Source organism: Alternaria metachromatica, assembly GCF_023757995.1.
Source record: "Alternaria metachromatica strain BMP 0045 chromosome Unknown scaffold_19, whole genome shotgun sequence".
In the NCBI taxonomy this organism is placed as follows: domain Eukaryota; kingdom Fungi; phylum Ascomycota; class Dothideomycetes; order Pleosporales; family Pleosporaceae; genus Alternaria; species Alternaria metachromatica.
In genome coordinates, this window is record NW_026055510.1 from 28315 (window position 1) to 49277 (window position 20963).

At 53.1% G+C, this 20963-nt stretch overlaps 9 protein-coding genes across 9 annotated transcripts; 5 read left to right on the forward strand and 4 right to left on the reverse strand.

Moving 5' to 3' along the window:
• Nucleotides 1-1137: 1137 nt before the first annotated feature.
• On the reverse strand, nucleotides 1138-2084 carry J4E83_007495 (uncharacterized protein; the record flags this gene model as incomplete). Its single annotated transcript, XM_049334399.1, has 2 exons — nucleotides 1138-1917; nucleotides 1971-2084. 2 exons carry the CDS (start codon nucleotides 2082-2084, stop codon nucleotides 1138-1140), a joined length of 894 nt encoding a protein of 297 aa, XP_049186285.1.
• A 1765-nt stretch (nucleotides 2085-3849) lies between these two features.
• J4E83_007496 (uncharacterized protein) lies at nucleotides 3850-4812 on the forward strand (the record flags this gene model as incomplete). Its single annotated transcript, XM_049334400.1, has 1 exon — nucleotides 3850-4812. One exon carries the CDS (start codon nucleotides 3850-3852, stop codon nucleotides 4810-4812), a length of 963 nt encoding a protein of 320 aa, XP_049186286.1.
• Nucleotides 4813-5328: 516 nt separating this feature from the next.
• Nucleotides 5329-6117, forward strand: J4E83_007497 (uncharacterized protein; the record flags this gene model as incomplete). The annotated part of the gene is made up of 1 exon (XM_049334401.1): nucleotides 5329-6117. One exon carries the CDS (start codon nucleotides 5329-5331, stop codon nucleotides 6115-6117), a length of 789 nt encoding a protein of 262 aa, XP_049186287.1.
• Nucleotides 6118-6546: 429 nt separating this feature from the next.
• On the forward strand, nucleotides 6547-10007 carry J4E83_007498 (uncharacterized protein; the record flags this gene model as incomplete). Its single annotated transcript, XM_049334402.1, has 3 exons — nucleotides 6547-6680; nucleotides 6748-8515; nucleotides 8562-10007. 3 exons carry the CDS (start codon nucleotides 6547-6549, stop codon nucleotides 10005-10007), a joined length of 3348 nt encoding a protein of 1115 aa, XP_049186288.1.
• A 345-nt stretch (nucleotides 10008-10352) lies between these two features.
• J4E83_007499 (uncharacterized protein) lies at nucleotides 10353-11734 on the reverse strand (the record flags this gene model as incomplete). The annotated part of the gene is made up of 4 exons (XM_049334403.1): nucleotides 10353-10513; nucleotides 10572-10865; nucleotides 10916-10986; nucleotides 11037-11734. 4 exons carry the CDS (start codon nucleotides 11732-11734, stop codon nucleotides 10353-10355), a joined length of 1224 nt encoding a protein of 407 aa, XP_049186289.1.
• A 682-nt stretch (nucleotides 11735-12416) lies between these two features.
• Nucleotides 12417-13910, reverse strand: J4E83_007500 (uncharacterized protein; the record flags this gene model as incomplete). The annotated part of the gene is made up of 4 exons (XM_049334404.1): nucleotides 12417-12961; nucleotides 13011-13543; nucleotides 13631-13775; nucleotides 13847-13910. The coding sequence occupies 4 exons, from the start codon at nucleotides 13908-13910 to the stop codon at nucleotides 12417-12419; spliced, it is 1287 nt and encodes a 428-aa protein (XP_049186290.1).
• Nucleotides 13911-14843: 933 nt separating this feature from the next.
• Nucleotides 14844-16636, forward strand: J4E83_007501 (uncharacterized protein; the record flags this gene model as incomplete). The annotated part of the gene is made up of 6 exons (XM_049334405.1): nucleotides 14844-14864; nucleotides 14921-15048; nucleotides 15100-15313; nucleotides 15360-15609; nucleotides 15655-16417; nucleotides 16477-16636. The coding sequence occupies 6 exons, from the start codon at nucleotides 14844-14846 to the stop codon at nucleotides 16634-16636; spliced, it is 1536 nt and encodes a 511-aa protein (XP_049186291.1).
• Nucleotides 16637-17149: 513 nt separating this feature from the next.
• Nucleotides 17150-18574, forward strand: J4E83_007502 (uncharacterized protein; the record flags this gene model as incomplete). The annotated part of the gene is made up of 3 exons (XM_049334406.1): nucleotides 17150-17400; nucleotides 17451-18297; nucleotides 18347-18574. 3 exons carry the CDS (start codon nucleotides 17150-17152, stop codon nucleotides 18572-18574), a joined length of 1326 nt encoding a protein of 441 aa, XP_049186292.1.
• A 77-nt stretch (nucleotides 18575-18651) lies between these two features.
• On the reverse strand, nucleotides 18652-20907 carry J4E83_007503 (uncharacterized protein; the record flags this gene model as incomplete). The annotated part of the gene is made up of 2 exons (XM_049334407.1): nucleotides 18652-19907; nucleotides 20421-20907. 2 exons carry the CDS (start codon nucleotides 20905-20907, stop codon nucleotides 18652-18654), a joined length of 1743 nt encoding a protein of 580 aa, XP_049186293.1.
• Between the last annotated feature and the right edge of the window lie 56 nt (nucleotides 20908-20963).

Consider the following 20963-nt stretch of genomic DNA (forward strand, 5'->3'; position numbering starts at 1 on the left):
ACATCCTGGCCGCCAACACAACGGCAGAACCTCTCGCGGGCTTGTCCAACAACACGGCCACAGTGCTGCGGCATTGGCAATCAATCGCGAATCAATCGAGACGGCCGTTGGCCTGTCGACAAGGCGGGGTACAGCACTGCAGCAGTCGTCACTCTCTGCTCCCATTGTCATGACCTGCCGCAGACTCCCCCTCTACTGACCGCTTCGCTGCATGCTCCCGGTAATCCCTGGACGAGTGCAGGCCGTTGTGCTATTTGCTCGCCCATGTCTTTGGTCAGCTTGGGCAACACGAGACGAACCACGGGCAGCACACTCCCAGACAGCCTGCGCGCACCTAAACACTATTCTGCAAAACTGCGCTTGTGTGTAATCAGCCCTTAGTGATCGCCAGCCCCTCCCCAAGGCCGGCTACGACACAGCCAGAGGACGACTAATCCCGTCGGACAATAACTCGAACGGCTGTGCAGCATCGCGAACGCATGTTCACGCCATCATCAGCCGAGCACCACGACCGCTGCCCCCTCGACAAGACGGCCCAACGTTGCACGACTGCCCTCGTTATTGCGCGCGACAACAGACGAGCCCCTCGCCAGGACCTGCAGCGTCGCCGTGGATACACCACCTGGGGAGACGTGCAGATCGCTCCTGCCCGCCCAATCACACCCTCGTCGCATGCACCTCTGCTCCTTCCCCGTCTTGCCTGGATGCGGCCCAGGCCCGCTACGCCTGCAACTAAGCCCGTCCTGTCGGCGGTCATATAGACGTACACACAGCGGAGCGAACAGCTTGCTATTCCCGCTCCGTACACTTCCTATTCGACCTTCGCCTGGTGAACCACGTCCAGACCTCGACGTTGGATGCATCCAGGCAACTACCTGGGTTTGAGTGCCGCATCACACCCTCACAACACTAGCTCTGCGCTACTGACACACGCCACCTGGACCACGACGTGCATCGAGTCTGGAGTAATAGAATGGGTTTTGTTGACACAGCACTGCTGCTACATGCTACGGCACCTCCCTATTCACCGACGTCGAATAACGAAGATGACGCCCGTCGACGATTGAGTATGTCACGTGCTCTTCCGAACGTCCGTGAACTCGTGCTTCCAACTCCAGTTGGCAACACTACCATGCTCTAATCGAAGTACACTGCCTCGGGCTTGTGTACGCAAATCTTCCCCGATGCGTTGCTCTTCAACACCACCCTGGGATCCTCTTTGCTTGCCTTGACCTTCTTGCCATCGACCTGCTTTTCTTCGTACAGAACCTCCACAACCTCACCGTCAACATAGCCAGGGAGCGAATGCCATTGAACTTTCTGGCCCTTCTTCGGCACACGAGTTATGTCGCCGGCAGCTGCAATAGGCTTATCGTGCTTGTTGACTGTGCTCTTCTGTCTCTTGTTGGCACTGGGAGCCTCTATGTTTGCGCCACGTCCTCGCTTTTGACCTGGATGATCGTCCTGCGGGGGACTCTTGGATTTCCGGCTGCTCTCCAAAAACTTCTGGTATGCCCGTTGATCCTCCTCCATGTGGTCCGGGTCGTCCCATTGTGTCGTGCAGTCCGTCTTGCTCTTCTTCTCGATCTTGGTAAAGCCACTCTTCTCGCCGTCTTTGGTCGCGTCTTTCTTCGCTTGTGCAGCCTTGGAGGTGTTGGTCACATATTGCTTGCCCTCTTTGCCTCCTTCCTGCTTCTTGGCATCTGTCTCCTCCTTCTCCTTCTCGCTCATCTCCTCCCATGCCTTCTTCGGCAGGTAGCGGTGTTCCAAGCCGTTCTTGTCTTTTGCGCTTCCGCTGCCGTCCTTTGTCTGCCACTCTTCTTCCGTCCACTCATCCAGATGCTTCGCTTTCTCGTCCTTCTTGTCTGTGGTATATCCTCCACCGCGTTTCTTGTACTCGGATGCCATCATCTGTGCCTGCAATTGTCTATGTCAGTGGTGCAAAGTACACTCGCACTAGTGGAGCCTACCTTTCTGGCTGACCATTGGCCGGGCTCACCTCCCTTGTCACCAGCTTGGATCTCCTCCTTGACTTCATCACGCAGTTGCGGATCCGTGTATTTGTCGTCGGTCTTGGAAGGCATTTTTGATGAGACTGAACGAAGAGCAAGTCTGAGAGGAGTCGTAGTCACACGAGGTGCGCGATATGCAGCAACAAGCAAAAACGGTCGGGGGAGAAGCGTGCGATACATTCCAGAAGAACAAGCGTCCAGCAAACAATCTTTGTACTACCCCAGATTCCCTCCACTGACGTACAGGTACCTGCGCAAGCTTCAACCGTTCTCATCTTAAACAGCCAGCCACCCTAAATCACCTACATCATGAAGTCTTCACGATTCCGTATGGCGGCCAGAGCACCTTGGAAGCTGGTAGAGCACGTCTCGTTCCTCTCAAACGCGCGCCGGGATGACATCAATGACCTCTCGATAGACCGATTCGGGCTGGTGTGAGCGCTCGGACCTGATCGTGCGCTGAGATCGAGGAGAAGCCAGCTAGCGTGCGTCTGCCAGATCACCTACGTCCATGCCTTCTCGACTACCTAGGAAAGGGCGACCCAACATTTGTGCGCAGGCTGCTGCTTTTCCCAGCCACCCTTCTCATTTCCTTGCTTTGACGGGAAGCTGCTCGTGCGTCAACTGTCGGATGCAAAAAGCTCCTTGAGCCATGTCTGCCCCAAGCCGATATGGGCCGGTCCGTACGTAGCGTGCCACCGGCGTGTGCTATAGCATAAGTGCAGCCACCGCCCGGCAGATGTTGCACACTGTCTTGGAATCGTCCGTGCGAGCAACTCGCATATTCCCTTCATCGTGTGTCTGTTTGGTAGCAACAGCTCTGAAGCCAGTATCAGTGCGACTTCCAAACGTCTCGTCGCGATACCGATACCAATGGCCCCTCTCGCAGCGAGGTAACACGAACAAACCAAAGTACTTGCCGCAGACTTCGCAGGGCATTATCGCAAGCCATCATCGTTCGTTCTACAATGACTCCATCTGGAATCTCTTCATTAGTGGTGTAGAATGACAGTACCTTTTGTAAAAATGACGGTCGCATCTCACCGGGAAATGGAGGACACGTCAGCGAAACCCTACACAATGAGACAATGCTCCCGTCATCTTCCAGAGCCATTGAGGGCGCATGGGAGAGTGTTCGTCTTATACCACGGCCTTTGTAGCCGTGCTGGAAGAGGTCACTACGTTCCGAGCAGCCGACGTCTTATATCTCAGTGACTGGTGCGAAAACAGGTCAAATCATTTTCGATTTTGCGACTTTTCCGATTGGCTCACATCTTTCGATGCAATGAATGTGGGCTGGCTAATGTACGTTTTAGTAGAAGTACGGTACACACTACCTTAGCAAGAGCTGTAGGTACCCCTCCATCATGGCATTCTGGGCGCGCCTTGACTGGATCCAAAGGTGCAAGAGGATCGACCGTCGTTCCGTTCATCGGATTGATCTAGATGTGAGGGAGAGGCTAAGATACCAATGAAGTCACAGCGACGCCTTTCTTCCATGCGGCTTCTGATGGCTTCCATATGCCTACTAGAATCCACATCTTCTACACTCGATGAAGGCTTCCGGTCGTGTCCTAGGGCACACTACAACATGCCGGCGTCCTTTCGGCCATGAGGTAGGAGTATCTAGACCCGAGAAGGAGCGCCTGACTTACCTCAACAGGTGTCTACGGAAAAGGTCTGCCAAATACTGAACACTACTACAATTCGTGTATGACGCAACGCGACCAGTGTGACATAATGGGAGTTTGCGATGCCATATAAAACCGAGAGCATGATATCGCAGGAATAAGAATATACTGATTTCATTCCACTATCTTCACCTCCAGACTTTACAATGCGTCTCACCCCATTTATCTTCGTGGCATCAGCCACAGCCCTTCCAACCATTTTCCGCATCCGAGCCCTCCTGCCCGAAATATCCCTCCCAATCGACTACTCTTTCGGCGTGCGGGTACCAACATCTTCCAACCCATCATCATCCAGCCCTCTGGCACTCCTTGTGAACGGCTACACGGTCAAAATCCCACTCATCGCCAGTTCAGGCACTCTCGTCTCCTGGATAGCCAACTACGCAGACGGAAAGGCATACAACACACAGTTTACTTCCATCAACCCCTCAGCGCCTAGGAACATCACCACAGACTCAGACTCTACCTCGCAGCAAGGCGGAAACAGCGTCTCAAACGCAACAGCACTAGCAGACGGCCGACAGGCTCGCGTAGTCACAACATCCTTCTCCTCAGGCAACGCCGCATCCGCCGCAGCTGCCGCCCTCGACGGCACAAACTCCGACTCCACATCCTCATCCGGCGCCGCAAACAGCACAGCAGTAGCTACAACCAATGCCCTAGGCGAAGTCTTCATCTTCACCTCCGCCAACACCGCCAACGCCCTAAACTCGCAGTCCATCAAGAACGCCAAAGGCGCTGAAGCAGCCTCATCATGCGCCGCCGACTCTGGACCTGCTGCATCGGCGCAAGCAGAGCAGGTTAACAGCCTCTACATTCCTATTGGAACTTCGTCAGACGGCAAGGAAACGCAATGGCTGAAGAGCTCGGCCTACGCGGCGTGTGCGGCGGGTGTTGATTCGCCGAATCAGGGAGGTAGTTCGAGCTCGGGGAGTCAGTCCAGTTTGACGGGGGTTAAGAGTAGTGTTACTTGTAACGGGGCTACTAGCACTGATCAGACCAAGAGCACGACGTATAAGGTTAGTGTCAAGGGGAGGTATACTTTGTTGAAGGGCTTTAATGGTGCGGTGGGTGGGCAGAGGGTTGCCGATAGTAAGAGTCAGTGTTAGATGCGTCGTGGGTGTTTGATATTCAGAAGGCTTTGTAGAGCTCATTCAAGAGCATAGCTGTATCTTCTTAGTTTTTACATTTCCCTAGCTAGATGATGTCTTGAATTCTGCAATAAATGTCACAATGCAACAAACATCGACGTTTCACTTCATCGTTCCTGCCTTTGTGTGAATATTATCCTATACCCTCTTTAACTATTACAGGATCCTCAACATCGTTCTGTTCTCTCTACTGCGTATTTTCATCTCCTACTATCTGAAGAACCGGCCCTGGTCCCCTTTCACGTTCACCATGACAATTTCGTGTGCACCTTCACTTTCTCTCACTTTGCACTGACGCTACTATTGTCAAGTCGCACAGTGAATACTGACTCTCAAATTAGACTAGCTTGTCGCGCGCTCCGCTTTGATAGAGACAATAGCAGAAGCTCAATTACCTTTACGATGTGAAGACCCTTGCTGTGGAAGACACTCACCTCCTCATCGACAAGCCTATTTGCACATCATATCAGCGACATGCGCGACTTGCTATCTTCATTAATCTTCACACCTCTGGCCAGTAACACGCCGCCTCTGGACGTCTCGGACTTGACATCGTCCCTCCTCACCTCATATCCGCGCCCAGAGGCACCATGGCGCGACCCATACTATCCCATATATGGCCACAGCCCGCTGCGAGCCGAATACAAAGTGCCTAATGCATGGCCAGACGAGCGCAATGGTGAGGCGACAAGCCCCTCGATGCATCGCGACTTCTCCACACCACTCTCACAAGGGCCAACGTCGTCCTCAGCCAGCCGCGACAGCTTGACAGATGAGCCTTGCGAATCGCTTGAAGTCGAGCAGGGTGGTTCAGGCTATCGAGGTCCAGCGGCCAATCTGGTGGCCAGCAGACTACCGCAGGTAGAGGCCGATAAGATGGCCCGGCGTCGTGAGAATGAAGCAATCTCCCGCATACGAGATATTGTAGACAAGAAGCGACGATGGGATGATCGCATGTCTGTCTTGTTGGGTGGGAAAATGCTGGCTAATGCCATCAATCGACATCTGGGAGCTACAGAGGTGAAATACCCACCCGAAGATGAGGACACAATGGGAAAAGGGACAATTGGTACAAATGGGCACCGAAGAATGACCGAATTTCTGCACAACAACGAGAAGAAGAGGAAACGAAGTGTTGAAGACATTGGAGATGAGATCATGGATGATAAACGTGCCAAGAGGACGCGGACAGTGCCTCGGGGCATATTGAAGATGCATACAGAGAAGAAAGATCGGCTATTAGCCAGCACACATACCGGATGAACACGACATGGACCTGGCATAAAAGAGACAAGTCAGACGCAGACGGAGTACAGCGCAATGAAACCACATGTCGCGCCTGCGTGATCACCCCAATGTCACCCAAATACGCTATAACTTCACTCTGGAAAGACCAGTATTGGCAGATTCACCGCCTGTAAATGCCGATTATCCGCAAAGGGTGGAAAAGGAAGTTTGACTGCAAGATGGGACCAAGTGGAGATGAGTGGGTAATGGATCATGGGGCAGGGAGCATGGGCCTCCCTCGCCAAGATGCGGGGAGAGCTCCTCCCCAACACAGCCGGAGCCATGCAAGGTACCACAGCTGCTGTAGCGTGCTGTTGACGTTGTCGACATTTCCACACCGCCTCGACCGAGTCCCAATCCCCATCTCCAGCCTCATCCACCATGGGAGGAGAATCGCACCGCAACATGCCCGTCCCCGTGGCCAAAGACTACCCACAGCTGGCGGCTGGTCCCGTTGGCAAGCAGATCCACAGCATCTACCAGAGCCGATTGAGGCAGTTCCTCGATGCAGGACAGTACAGGGAACAGAGTCTTATTGGGTGAGCATTAACCTTCACGTCTTCCTAATCGTCTGTTCCAGCTCCAAGATGCTCATACGTCATACAGCAAGCTCACCGAAGCTGTCGCGTCCGGAACCGACTGGGTGAAGCTCTCCGTCTACTCACCCCCGAACCTCTCGCGCCCGCTCTTTAAGGAAGCCACCTCCCATGCCTTCCACCCCACCAAAGTCGGCGAGTCATTTGGCCCCAGTTGGTCGACCCACTGGTTCAAGGTCCAGCTCACGGTGCCCAAGCACATGCTCGACAAGGAACATCTCGACTTCGTCTGGGATGCAAACAATGAGGGCCTGATCTGGACCGAAGATGGACACACTGTCCATGGACTGACAGGTGGAGGTGAACGCACACAATGGATCCTGCCCAAGGAGTTTAGAGACGGCAAAGAACATACCTTCTACATCGAGATGGCCTGCAACGGCATGTTCGGCAATGCTCCCGGCGGCGACTCGATTCAGCCACCAGACCCAGACAGGTACTATACGCTGCACACTGCTGAGGTTCAGGCGGTCAACCTGGAGGCGAGAGGGCTATACTTTGACTTCTGGGAGATTGGAGATGCCGCTCGCGAGTTCCCTGGGGACTCGACGCAAGCCCATGATGCCCAGCAGGTCGGCAACCGCATCATCGACACTTTCATTGCGGGCAATGGAAGCCAAGAGAGCATCAAAGCATGCCGCAAGATTGCGGCTGAGTACGTCGGCAAGGACGTAGACTCGCACAAAGTATACGAGACCGACCAGGAGGCTATCGTACACGGTATCGGCTACTGCCACATCGACACGTGTTGGCTCTGGCCATTCGACGAGACCAAGCGCAAGGTCAACCGATCCTGGTCGAACCAGTGCGACCTCATCGAGCGATACCCCGAGCTTCGCTTCTGCTGCTCGCAAGCGCAGCAATACAAGTGGCTTGAGCAGTACTACCCTTCCACATTCGATCGCGTCAAGAAGAAGGTCAAGGAAGGCAGCTTCCAGCCCATCGGTGGTAGTTGGGTCGAGCATGACACCAACCTTCCCGGCGGAGAGTCACTCATCAGGCAATTCCTGTACGGTCAGCGCTACTTCGAGAGCAAGTTTGGCCAGCGGTGTCGCACTTTCTGGCTGCCCGACACTTTCGGATACTCGACGCAATTACCACAGATCTGTCGCATTTCGGGTATGACCAGATTCCTGACTCAGAAGTTGAGCTGGAACAACATCAACAACTTCCCACATACGACATTCAACTGGGTCGCGTTGGACAACAGCCAGGTCATCTGCCACATGCCGCCATCTGAGACGTACACGTGCGAAGCGAACTTCGGTGACGTCAAGCGCAGCGTCACACAGCACAAGTCGCTCGACCAAGACAAGTCATCGCTGATTGTCTTCGGCAAAGGAGATGGAGGCGGTGGTCCGACATGGCAGCACCTTGAGAAACTCAGGCGATGCCGTGGTATCAGCGACACTGCTGGCTTGTTGCCTCGCGTCAAGCTAGGCGACTCAGCAGACGACTTCTTCGACCGCCTGGAGAAAAAGGTCGAGAATGGTACTGAGCTCGTGACATGGTATGGCGAGCTGTACTTCGAGCTCCACCGTGGTACATACACTACGCAATCGAACAACAAGCGCAATAACAGGAAGTCGGAAATAATGCTGAGGGACATTGAGTACCTGGCGACTTTGGCGACCATCAAGAACGGCTTCGGCAAGAAGAGCTCGTACAAGTACCCGAAGAAGGACATTGATGACATGTGGGAGAACGTGCTCTTGTGTCAATTCCACGACTGTCTACCTGGAAGTTCTATCGAGATGTGCTACGACGACTCCGATCGGGTATGTTGCTAATCTCCAAACTTGACTTCATGACTGACTTTCTTAGATTTACGCCGAAGTGTTTGCTACTGGAGAGAGGCTGCTTTCCGACGCCCTTGCTGAACTTGGCTTTAACGATGAGACTAGCTGGGATCAAGACACCAAGCTATTCGCGATAAACACCTTACCATGGAGCCGTACCGAAATCATCAAGTTGCCGAGTGAGGCAAGTCGAACGAAGTATAGTCCCCCAGGGGCAGAGTACGGTCTTGCTCATCGTAACGGATCTCAGAAGGGTTTGGGCGCTCTCGACGTGTTCCCACTCCACTCTGCGTACCCTGCCCAGAAGGCGACTATTGAGGAGATCCATCCCAATGTTTACGAACTCCGCAACTCGCAATTCGTTGTACAGGTCAACAACGGTGCCATCACCTCACTCTTCGACATTGCCGCTGATCGCGAACTGATCCCGAAGGGTGCCAAAGCCGGTCAGCTTGTAATTTACGACGACAAGCCACTTTACTGGCAAGCTTGGGACGTTGAAGTCTACCACCTCCAGTCCCGCCAGGAACTCGAGCCCAGCAAGGTGACCATTGCGGAGAACAGCGTTCACCGTGTGAGCCTGGTGATTGAGACGAAGGTCTCAGACAAGTCGTGGGTCAAGACGACCATGAGTCTACCTGCAGCCGTAGGAAACACACCCAGTGCTATCGAGTTTGACGCAGAGATCGAATGGCACGAGACAATGAGGTTCCTCAAGGTCGAATTCCCAGTCGACATTGTGAACACAGAAGCCAGTTACGAGACGCAGTTCGGCATTGTGCGCCGTCCTACCCACTACAACACCACATGGGACATGGCCAAATTCGAAGTCTGCTGTCACAAGTGGGCCGATCTCTCCGAGGCTACCTACGGTGTCTCGATCCTGAACGACAGCAAGTACGGTTTCGCAGTCGCCGGAAACGTCATGCGTCTCTCCCTTCTCCGCTCTCCCAAAGCCCCCGACGCCCACGCCGACATGGGAAGCCACAAGACTCGCTACGCCATCTTCCCCCACAAGGGCGGTCTGGACGAACGCACAGTGCGCAAGGCTTTTGAGTTCAACAACCCACTCAAGATTGTTGGGCGCCAGGGCCTGCACGCCCCGCCATCCTCCATGCACAGTGGTCTTCTGAACCCCTTCCACATCTACGGCGCACCCAACCTCGTGCTCGACACCATCAAGCGCGGTGAAGACGACGAGGATGTCAGCCGTGGCGAACTGCCCATCAAGAAGGGCCATTCGATTATCCTACGCATCTACGACAGTCTGGGTGGAAAGAGCAAGGGCGTGCTTACCTGGGGTGATGTCGATGTGAAGAAGGTGATCAAGGTCAATGCGTTGGAGGACGAAGAGGGTGAGCCGCTGGATATAAGTGACATGAGGGTAGGAGCCGAAGAAGTGAAGGAGAAGGGTGTGCCAATCGAGATTCGCGCATTTGAAGTGGCGAGTTACAAGCTGTTGTTGGCATAGGTATGGTGAAGGGGAGATGGTTGATGGGTAATGAGTAATGAAAGGATGTGGTATCACATGGACGGTCCTTAGATCATTGAAAGTCATCTTTGTTGGGGTACTGTCCGGGCGTTGAGTATACATAGTTGGGCATCAGGCATAAGCAATATTACGTGTCGTATCGAGTACGAAGTACGATCAACCCGTGTTTGGGATCAAGGTGAAAACTGTCATTGTGTCCAAAACGCCTGTGATGCCGTATCCCAAGCTCTATATCTCGATTGATGCCATCAAGCTACCGTGATCCTAGTATGGGCTTGGTTGCACTCGAGACTAGCATCCCGCTCACCTTGCTGGAGTGCAGACCTAGTGGATGCGATCCAACTTGAGCCTGTTCCTGGCAATCTTGTCATCGACCGAATCTGTCTTGCCAGTGATGCGTGTAATATGCGTGTTCTGGTTATCGACCTCTTCGCCCATCGCGCGACCGAGTTGGTTGAGGTTCTTGGCCATGCCATGAAGTTGGTCTGTTGAAACAAACTTGTTAGAATCAACACATTAATGGAATGGACGGGGAATACGTACCCAAGTTGTTATCGATCTCGTTCTCCATCTCATCGTCCTCCTCATCGGCCTCGAACTGGAACTTGGAGCGCGCAGCCAGCGAGCTCTTGTTGTTGCCTTGTGGACCACCGCCTGTGGCCAGCTTACGCTGAGCTTCGTTTGCGCGGGCTCCGGACTCCCACTTGGCCCTGTTGGTTTGCTCTCGGGTGTCACGGTCGCGTGCGTGCTGGTCCATGGCTTGTTGCATCTGCTTCTCGCGCTTCGAGTTGCCTGTGAAGGGGTTGGGGACGATGGAGAACATGCTTGCGTTGATGCCTGGAGACGGGTTAGTCATGAATGATACGTGTCGAGGGGGGCGTCCTTACGAGCCAGTTCCTTAGTCTGTCCATTTGCTCTGTCGCTCTGGATGGAGGCAAGGTCGAGATTGCGTTCCGTGCTAGAAACGAGTTAGCTGTGTATAAACGTGTCCAGATCTGTTGAACGTACTTATGGATACGCTCTCCCTGTGCTGCTAGTGTCCCTAGAGTTCCTCGACCGGTTTCCAAAGCCTGCTCAGCTAGACGGAGAGCGTTTCTGGTGCTCGCAACATCCTGCTGCTTCATGAACTTGATCTCCTGCTTTGTGGCATCGATGTCTTCCTCTTCTTGTTCTTCAGCCGTTAATTGGCGGTCCTCGTATGCTCCGTAGCCACCAGGCGTAGAGCCATAGCCACCGGGAGCACCAGCGCCATATCCGCCACCAGGGGTGCTGCCATAGGCACCGCTTTGACCCAGGGCGCTGGGCTGCTGAGGCGGTTGCGCTTGCTGGCGTTGGGGAGCGTTGCCGAACAACTCATTACGGCCTGCCTCGGTGCTCATGGTGTCGTTGGACGCAGTCCTTCCCAGGCCTCCGTAGCCGCCGGGCCGCTGTGGTGCGCCTCCGCCATAGCGATCGGCTCCATAGCCTGACTGTGCGCCGTAGCTGCCTCCTTGCGCACCGTATCCGCCTGGTCGCTGTCCATAGCTCTGGCCCGGGCCGGTCACCGCTGGCGTCTTCTCTTGGCGGAACGAGTTGTCCTGGCCCTCGTTCGAGTACGAGGGGGGTGGTTGCGCGTATGGGTCCTTGCCTACAGGCGCGGCATACGGGTTCTGGGCGGCTGGGCTCTCCTTTCCGCCCTTGTCCTTCTTCTTGGAGAATAGACCCATGATTCAGGTGTAGAGTTTTGTGTGTGGTGAAGAAGGCGAGGAGATGAGTCGCGTCTTGTAGGCGTCGACGTCAGGGGTGGGTGCGGTGAGGGCTGACGGGTCGGGGAGCACCAAGGGAATTGTGGGGTGCGTTCCAAGGTTATCGATTGGGCGAGCCAAGGTTCAGGGTCTCGCGGCGGGAACTCGAAAAGTGAATGAAGGAAGGCACGAGATGAAGAGGCGATGCAGTATTATATGAATGTCACAGGTAGAGGAAGTCGCGTTTGAGCAATGAATGTTTTGCTGCATCTGGTGTTTCAATCATTCGAAGCGCCCAATGCCGCTAGCGAAGGCGGAGCCCTGGGGTGAGTACGCCACCGCTTGTGGCTGAGGGCCGCTTGCAAGGAACCGCTCGAAATAGCTACAAGACACGTTCCAACCGTGGGTTCGAGTGAAAGGACGAAGAAATCTGCATATTGTTTCGAGTGTGTCCTGAGCAGCGAATTTCAAACTTGAATGCAAAGATTGATAGGGCTGTTGCATGGTTGGGCCCACATCATTTTGGTCCCTGCAGCCGCACTCAGGCACCGCGCCTAAATTGGCCCTTTGAAGGTCCACCCGTACGCAAATAATGAGCCCTTCGACATTGTCTGGGTATCTTTCGTCCTGCAATCTATAGCGTGAATAGCAAGCATACACGATGCTACGTCGTCCAAATCGCGCTGTCCTCATCATGTGTGACCTCTCCGTCTGAAGAGGGTAGATCCTCGTGCTCCTCTTTCGTCCAGATCTCGTTACCCGTCACCACGGGGAACGATGTCAGGACGCGGCTAATGTCTCCCCACCATACTTCGCCGAACCTCCGATACCAATCCACTGTCACCTTCAGACCTTCATCAAAGCTCGTCTTGGGTTCCCAACCCAGCGCGCTCAGCTTGGTCCCGTCCGTCGCATAGCGCTGGTCGTTGAATGGTCGGTCTTCCGTGTGCTCCACCCATTTCGATAGCTCGGCAGGAGAATCATGGGATATTTTGAAAACATCTAGCAGCCTGCGACATATGTCCGAGTTCGATATCTCGTCCTTGGACGCGATGTTGTAGATCTGACCGATGTCGCCTTTGTGAAGTATGGTGTCTAACGCATCTACAATGTCCCCTGCGTACAGATATCGTCGCGTGGGTGAGCCGTCGCCGTGGAGTAGGAGCTTCTGTTTTCGCTGTAGCAGCATGATGAACTTTGGGATGATTTCTGTACAAATCAGTAATGTACATCCACTCGAGGTATTGGGATTGCCTACTCTCAGGAAACTGATGTGGTCCATATACGTTGTTCGCACGAACGGTGATCAGCGGCAACTTGAAACTACTCCTGTATGCGCTGACCATCATCTCTGCCGCTGCTTTACTCGCCGAGTATGGATTTGTTGGTGCCAGTATGCTGGTTTCGCCCAGGTCTGCCGCCCCGACAGGTACATCGCCATAGACCTCATCTGTCGAGATATGTATGAACCTGTTGACACCATGTTCCCTCGCTCTTTCAAGCAGAACATGTGTGCCATATACATTGGTGTTGGTGAACTCGTATGAATTGCCAAAGCTGAGGTCGACATGCGATTGCGCTGCGAAATGGAAGAGTGTGTCAATCTTGTGTTTTCGTAAAACGCGCTTTACGTCCGCCGGTGACGTGATGTCACCATGTTCGAAGGTGAAATTAGATCGATCATCGAGGATTCGCGTGTTGTTGAGCGCAGCGCAGTAGTCTAGCTTGTCGAATGATACGACATTGTAGTGTGGGTATGTAAGTACTAGATGCCGTACGAACCAGCAAGCTCTATTCGTTGAGTCAGTTGTAATGCATCATAAGGAAAGATCAAGAGACGCACAGCTCACAACTTCCCGTGCTCTCATCGCAACGTACATGAAGCCAGCTCCACCAGTTATCAAGATGTTCTTTGCATCAGGAAGAGGCTCGAAGCTGGTGCTGCCAATGAGTATTGGTGCCTGCTTCCACAGTTCCTGTTTGACATGCGATCTCGCATTGAGAACAGTTGACCTTCGCCGGCCTGGTGCTGTTAGCGTCGGGGTTGGACTGTGCCTTGCATTGCATCGTGCAGGTGCCCAGGTGGAGACTCACGCTTTACGCCATTGGTGCCATTGGGCACATAGTGGGCGCTGTCAGAGCCTTGGATGGAACCCATAGTAGCGGTAGCTTCTGTCGTCATCTACCAAGAGTCGTCGAACGCTTGCTTCACATGCTCGTGTTTAACATACAACAAGTTGTACTGGTCACGTATGCGCGCGCTGCTGGCCGCGTGTCTGCGACGAGCGCGATTCGGCACTAACCCGACACGGAGATGCATCCGTCATTGCGCGTTACGTCATCAAGATCTGGCGAAACTGCCCAGGTGCTCAACACCAGCTGGATGAGAACGCTGCGTCAACACCGCATATGCCTGCATTCCGACACAGCGAATCGTTAGGCCCCGATATATACCGCGCATTGGAGCTTCGTTGGGCGGACCAGCCGTTCAGGCTTCATGGACCATTTCTACCACACCGAAAGTCGAGCGAAACAACGCTATTCATCAGTTTGAGTAAAAGGCGCATACTCTTCTTCCTCTATATCAAGGATCTTCTCGGGCTGGTCAGTGGTATCTGTTCCATGTATCTGTAGTTCAACAGGATCCAGGACAGGAGACATGACAGGGACTACGTTACACATACCCCGCTTCTCCCCCAGCCCGTCAATACCTATCTACGCGTCTCGTAGCTTTCGCAGCGAATTGGATATGTCGGCACGATACACACACTGCGGATTACGCATGTCTTTATTTCCGGCCTTCCCGCGAACAGCCAAAGCGGGCTGCCCCACCACGGTAATGTGGGGATGATCCCCAGCCGTTGCCTTTGATGATCTATCAAGCAACGGATCTAATCACGTGGAAGGACCAAGTATAAGCATCTCATCTAAGGGCTCCTGTCCCGGGGCCAGCTCTGGCACCAGTTTCTCAACGCACACCAGCTTTCCGGTCTACTATTGTGCCAATCGATTTCACGTAATTGCGAGCATGTGGGCTACCTATCTTCTGCTTCTGGGCATCATCGCTCTTGTAGTAGACTATAGTCGCATGATGTACCTAAGATGGCGAATGGTAACTGCTTGTTTCTGTGCCAGCCTCATGTTGGGTTTGTCACTAATACACAACAGCCGCCAGGACCATTGCCTTGGCCTATTGTTGGGAACACCTTTAGTCTACCGGAAGAGAAGCCTTGGTATCTCATGGAACAACTATCGAAACACTACAACTCACCACTCATCACGTTCTGGATCGGGCGGTTAGTTGCACAGCAAACCCAACGTAAACGACGGTGAATAACATAGCACAGGAGACCGACAGTCTGGGTCAATGACGCATGGACTGCTGATGAGCTTCTCGTCAAGCGGGCAAACATCTACAACTCTAGACCCCGCATGCTGATGTTCGCTGAGCTTATGTCCGGCCAAATGAACCTGCTGCACAAATACACGTACACGAAAGAACAGCGTGAAAGGTTTCGCGACCTCAGGAGAGTTACCCACCAGGGTGTTGGGATACAGCAGGTCAGCGTACCACAGGGTTTCATGTTGCTCATATTGACGTTACCAGATAAAACGCCATCGAAGCCTTCAAGACGACGAAAACAAGATAGTAGTGCGCGACCTACTCGAGACCCCCGACAAATTCGTAGCTCATTTCGAGCGATACGCTACGAGCGTTGTGTCCATCATCGGCTTTGGACGTCGGATTGGGGACATACAAGATCCGTTGATCACTGAAGTGATCGCTCAGATGCAGACCTCTGCTAAGATGGCCGTCGTCGCCAAGGATTTCCCGCGACTGATGGAGACCTTCCCATGTAATTTTCGAAGCCACTCGCTCAAATCCATACTAACAATGACAGGGCTGGCCAAGTTTCCCAATTGGATGGCTCCTTGGAAGCGTGATACTCGCCGTTCAGCAAAGCCCAAATATGGCCGCAATGATTTCTTCTATGCTTTGGCTGAAGAAGCCAAGCAATGTCCAGAAGAGAACTACTCCAAGTACCTGTTTCGCGAAGCACCTCACCTCAATCTTCATCCTCTCGAAATCTCCAATCTCGCCGCGAACCTATTGGGTGCTGGAGCGGACACATCAAGTAGCACTCTACAAACAGCGGTGCTGGCAATGCGCGCCTTCCCCGAGACCCTTGAACCCGCCTGGGAAGAGCTCGACCGTGTAGTAGGTCGAACACGAAGTCCGACGCTCGATGATGATCTTCCATATCTCCGCGCATTTGTCAAAGAAGTCTTTCGTTGGCGTTCGGTGGCGGTTATAGGAGGTACTGCTCATGCACCTACCCAAGATGACTATTACAACGGCTACTATATCGCGAAGGGTACCTGGGTGCAAGGCAACGTTTGGGCGATACACCATAACGAGCGCGAATTCCCCGACCCTGATCGCTTCAATCCAAGGAGATTCCTCGACACGGACGATAAGAGACCGTTTCCTGGGGAGAAGGGCTATATGACTTTCGGATGGGGCAGAAGAAGCTGTGCTGGTCAAGCATTGGCGGAGCAGGGTACGCATCTCAGTATTGCACGATTAGTGTGGGCGTACAAGGTGGAGCCAGAGGTGGACCCAAAGACGGGGGAAGAAGTGCCTGTTGATATCTTCAAGTTCACGTAAGTTTTGTTGCCAGAATCCGAGGCTATTAAGCTTCATTGGTATTGACGTTTAGCAGAAGCGGATCGAATTGGCGGCCCCAGCCATTTAAAGTCAAGTTCACACCCAGACACGAAGAGATCAAGCAGACCGTTATCCGAGAGGCGCAGCAAGCAAGGCAAGATCTGGCGAAGTATGATCGCGAAACCAAGTACACGTTCAGCACGTTCTACGAGTAGGGATTGGCTGAGATACGATATCATTCATGGATTGTATGTATGCGCCGACTCGCTAGGTCGATCAACTCTCGAAATGGCAAGGTGTCGGGCATTTCCATACAGCTTTGCATGACACCCCTGCCAGTGCGGAGAAGACATGGGTTTCTCCTCACTGCCCCACGATGCTAACCTCGCCTGACTCGCATATCTCGCTGTATAAGGCTGCGATCCCTTCTTCTCGCAGATGGATACCGGTCAGTCCCTGCGTGAGCAATAATGGCAAAACTTCAGGAGACGTCCTTGTGGGCGAACCGCAAATGCTTACTAATATGCTCCGCCGTCGCTATTGCTAGCATGCAGTACGGCATTGATACTGCTGCAGTAGGCGGTTTGCAGGCAATGCCTGGATTTCTGATGGTCTTTGGGTATGAGGACCCGACAAGCCCGCTTGGCTATGGCATTGATGCAAGTCCGCATAGCCTATGACATCGCGAAAGTTACTGACGCGCAAGATAGTCGACGGTGCAACAGCTCATGACCTCTCTGCTAAATCTGGGTTCGTGCGTATCTGCCATCGCTGCTGGTGTCTTTGGTGGCTACTTTGGTCGCAGGAAGGCCTTGTGGCTCGCATGCATCATATGTTTGGCTGCAGTGTCGGTGCAGATTGGCTCTACCTCCAAGGCCGGTTTGTACGTAGGTCGCCTGTTGCTAGGCTTCTCCAACGGCTTCTTCGTCGTATTCTCGACCGTGTACTGCAGTGAAGCAGCACCGGCGCATCTCCGGGAGTACGTTTCCGGGTCTCTTCGCGGACGATAGATATACTGACCATTGGCAGAATCATGGTTGGACTCTTCTCTTTTTACGTGAACCTCGGAAGCATTATCGGTTCCATCATTGACAACTACACTTCACGCTACCTCTCGAAGCTCTCCTACCAAGTCCCCCTCGCCTGCATGTTCATCGTCCCGGTTCTACTCGGCACAGCGCTTTTCTTCGTCCCCGAGAGTCCGCGATGGCTTCTACATCGTGACCAACATGACGCAGCGCGCAAGTCTTTGGAGCGTCTTCGTTTCGACCACGGCGAAGAGCTGGAGTTGGAATGGGCGGAGATGATTCGTGGCGTAGAAGAAGAGCGCAGATTGAGTCAGAGTTCAGGCTTCCTGGACCTCTTCCGCGGTAACGACCTGAGACGCACGCTACTCTGTTGGGGCACGATCGCAAGCCAGTCAGCGAGTGGCGTCTGGTTCTTCATTGGTTATCAAACCTACTTCCTCGCCATCGCTGGTATTACGAAAGCCTTTGAATACAGCATTATGAACTCGTGCATTGGCTTTGTGGGCGTTCACCTTGGTCTTTACTTCATGAACAAGTTGTTTGGCAGAAGGACGATCATGATCGCTGGGGCAATAGCATGCGGTCTATGTGAGCTTGCTTGCGGAATCGCCAGTAGCGTAAAGCCCGACTCGGTCGAGACAGGAAATGTATTGGTAGCGTTCACGGCACTATTCCTATTCTGTTACAACGCCGGGGTGGGCGTTGCGACAAGTCCCCTGGCGACAGAGCTTGTTAGTTCAAGACTTCGAGCTTGGACTGTTGGCAGCGCGAATGCTCTTGGATACTTCCTGGCTTGGCTAATCGGCTTTTGCTCGCCATACTTCATCAATCCTCAAGATCTTGACTGGGTATGCATCGAGTCCAGACTCATCAAGAATACCGCTGACAAAGGCGCAGGGCCCACAATACACGTATATATGGGCAGCTTCGAACTTCATTTGTGTCGCCTGGTTCTACTTCTTCCTTCCGGAAACGAAGGCGCGATCACTAGAGGAGCTGGATGAGATTTTCGAAGCTAGAGTAGCGGCACGAAAGTTCAAGCTGTATGAGTGCAGGATTGTGGAGGATGCGAAGCATGATGTTTATGGGAAGGAGACAGTTGAGACAACAAAGCAAGCTGCTTAAGGGTCTGTGTGCATTTTTGGCAAGTGTAATTTTTCACGCTGCATACTCTATGTTTCTCTGCAGCTTTGCATCCACATCTATTCCTGCTCATTTTCGTAAGGTACCTTCACGCGGACTCTCACGATCTCATCAGCGATCGTGGACGGGTCGTCTGGTGCGGGGAGTTCATAGGACATTTTCCATCCCAGAGAAGGCAGGGCCAATACTTCTTCACGAGTCCGATTGGGATGCCAATGCGACTCCTGAAACCAGTTTGAAATCCATTGCCACGGGATCAATGCCTTCTCATAGCTCGTGAAGTCAGTCGTGGCCTTGTAAGTTTTGTCACCAACGGTGAAAGTAGATGATGTAGCAGTACCACGATCTTCTTTGTGGCTGAAACTCGCGACGGCAAGGGCAGCAATATCTGTGTATTTCATTGCTATCTTGCTTTGGTTAGCGACGAATTGATGGAATCGGATGCAACGGCCTTGGAAGATTGCCCGTTCCCAGGAGAGACCGCATTCGGGAAATGCGAAAATCCTGGCTTCTTCCTCGTTAGCATAAGCTTCCATCGATAGACCTTGGGGATCATTGCACTTGAAGGTCGGAAATTTGTCGAGACAGTGGGCCAACTCGTGGAGCAAGACGTGAGCGAGAAGGAATTGGGGTCCAAGATTCTGTACGCTAGATGGAGGGGGAGGACCAGAAGTATCTGTCACAGTTGTCTCGGAGTCTGGATCGAGCACTTTGCGAAAGAATGAGTGCAGGAGCACGCAGGGACTCGTCGGTGCTCCCCTCTCTGGTCGAAACCGCAAGCCCTCGCCCATCATATCGGCGCAATAAGCCAGCATACCGTTACGTACCTTGGCGCTCCTATCCGCTTCGCGCCAATTGCAAAGCCTTAGAACCTCGTTATAAGTCTTGTCATTGGTCGCGCGGTCTGAGAAGGTTGTTCGGAGTTCATCAAAAGCGAAAGTTAATCCCAAATCCATGTCTGTCGGAGTACGGTCGGATTCTTGCACCTTCCAGGTCAAGACGCTAGCTAAGTTGCTAAGCTTCTCCCTCCAGTCGGCCATCAAGACGGAGGGGTGTTCGTTCTGAGAGGTCGAGGTGTAGATTAGTGGTGGCGGCTCATCTCTTACGAAGGTCTGCGAAGGCAATGTCCTGCTTCTCATCTGATGCCAGAAGTAGTCGAGAACTCGTTCGTCTCCCACAAATCGACTCGCAAGTTGCAGACCAAGCCTCATGCTTTCGTACATGTTCTCTGAGACGCCAATGAACCGGTCGCGAGCAAAGATCGGCGCGATCTCGTTGCTGAGACTACTTGTACTCGAAATGACATTGAAGAAGCCTTGATTCTGTAGGTACTGAATCACTTCTTTGTGAACTTTATCAACATGACCTTTGAATTCGTGCATGATTAATGAGATACGGATCATTCCATTACTTTCTTCCGGGGGCTTTAAGTATGCTATGGCATGTGTTTGCTACTAGCAAAGCGTGGGCCTCATGTGCGGCCTTGCGCACACTGAAGTCGATGATTGCCCTACAGCACCTCACTTTGCCACACCATATGACAGGAAACGAGTTCGGAAAGGTGTACATGTTGGAGGAATGGGAACAATCTACTGATTTGCAATACAATATCATTCTTGTACCACGTTTATATGCGTGTAGATCGGTAAATGTCTCCTTCTGTATTCGTAACAGGTTCTTGACTAAAGCCATGCCATAATGCCGAGCGTTGCAGCTACAGCTAAGACTGTCGCGCCAAGCGCGGGTTCACGCAAGTTGTTTGCGGCCGCGTCTTGTTCAATTAGCAAGCTGTCATAGCAGTATGAAATAAGATGAGACGGATACATACCTTCGACATCGGGAGTTTCCGTTGCTTCAGCGCCATCCTCTTCCGACTCAGTGGTGGAAGGCGACGCCTCAGTGGACTCGGGCGTCTGAGTCTCTTGGGAATTAGACGGTGTCGATGCGATTCCGGTGCTGGATGATGATATCGTATAAATCGAACTCGCCGCAGACAAGACTAGACACGGCCCACCGAGGAACGGATAGGACGTGGGGGCCATGTCATTGACACAGTCGAAGAACTCGTTTCCGTCGTCCACCTCGCACCACTGAGTGCAGTCATTCATGACACGGACCTCGGCATCATTGTTGCAACAGGATGTGATGTTGACATCGTTTGGAGGAACGTTGACCTGGCAGATCTGACCTGTGAGTCCCGTAATATTGAGACCGTTAGGAGCGATGCCTGGAGAACAAGACGTGGGTGTAGGTAGGGCTATGCTCGATGGAATCGGAACGAGTGTCGCTGCGACCGAACGGAGTGTTGAAGTCATGGTGTTGGGGAGAGGTACAGTCTCTACAGTGAATGCTGAAGTCATGATGTTGGTTA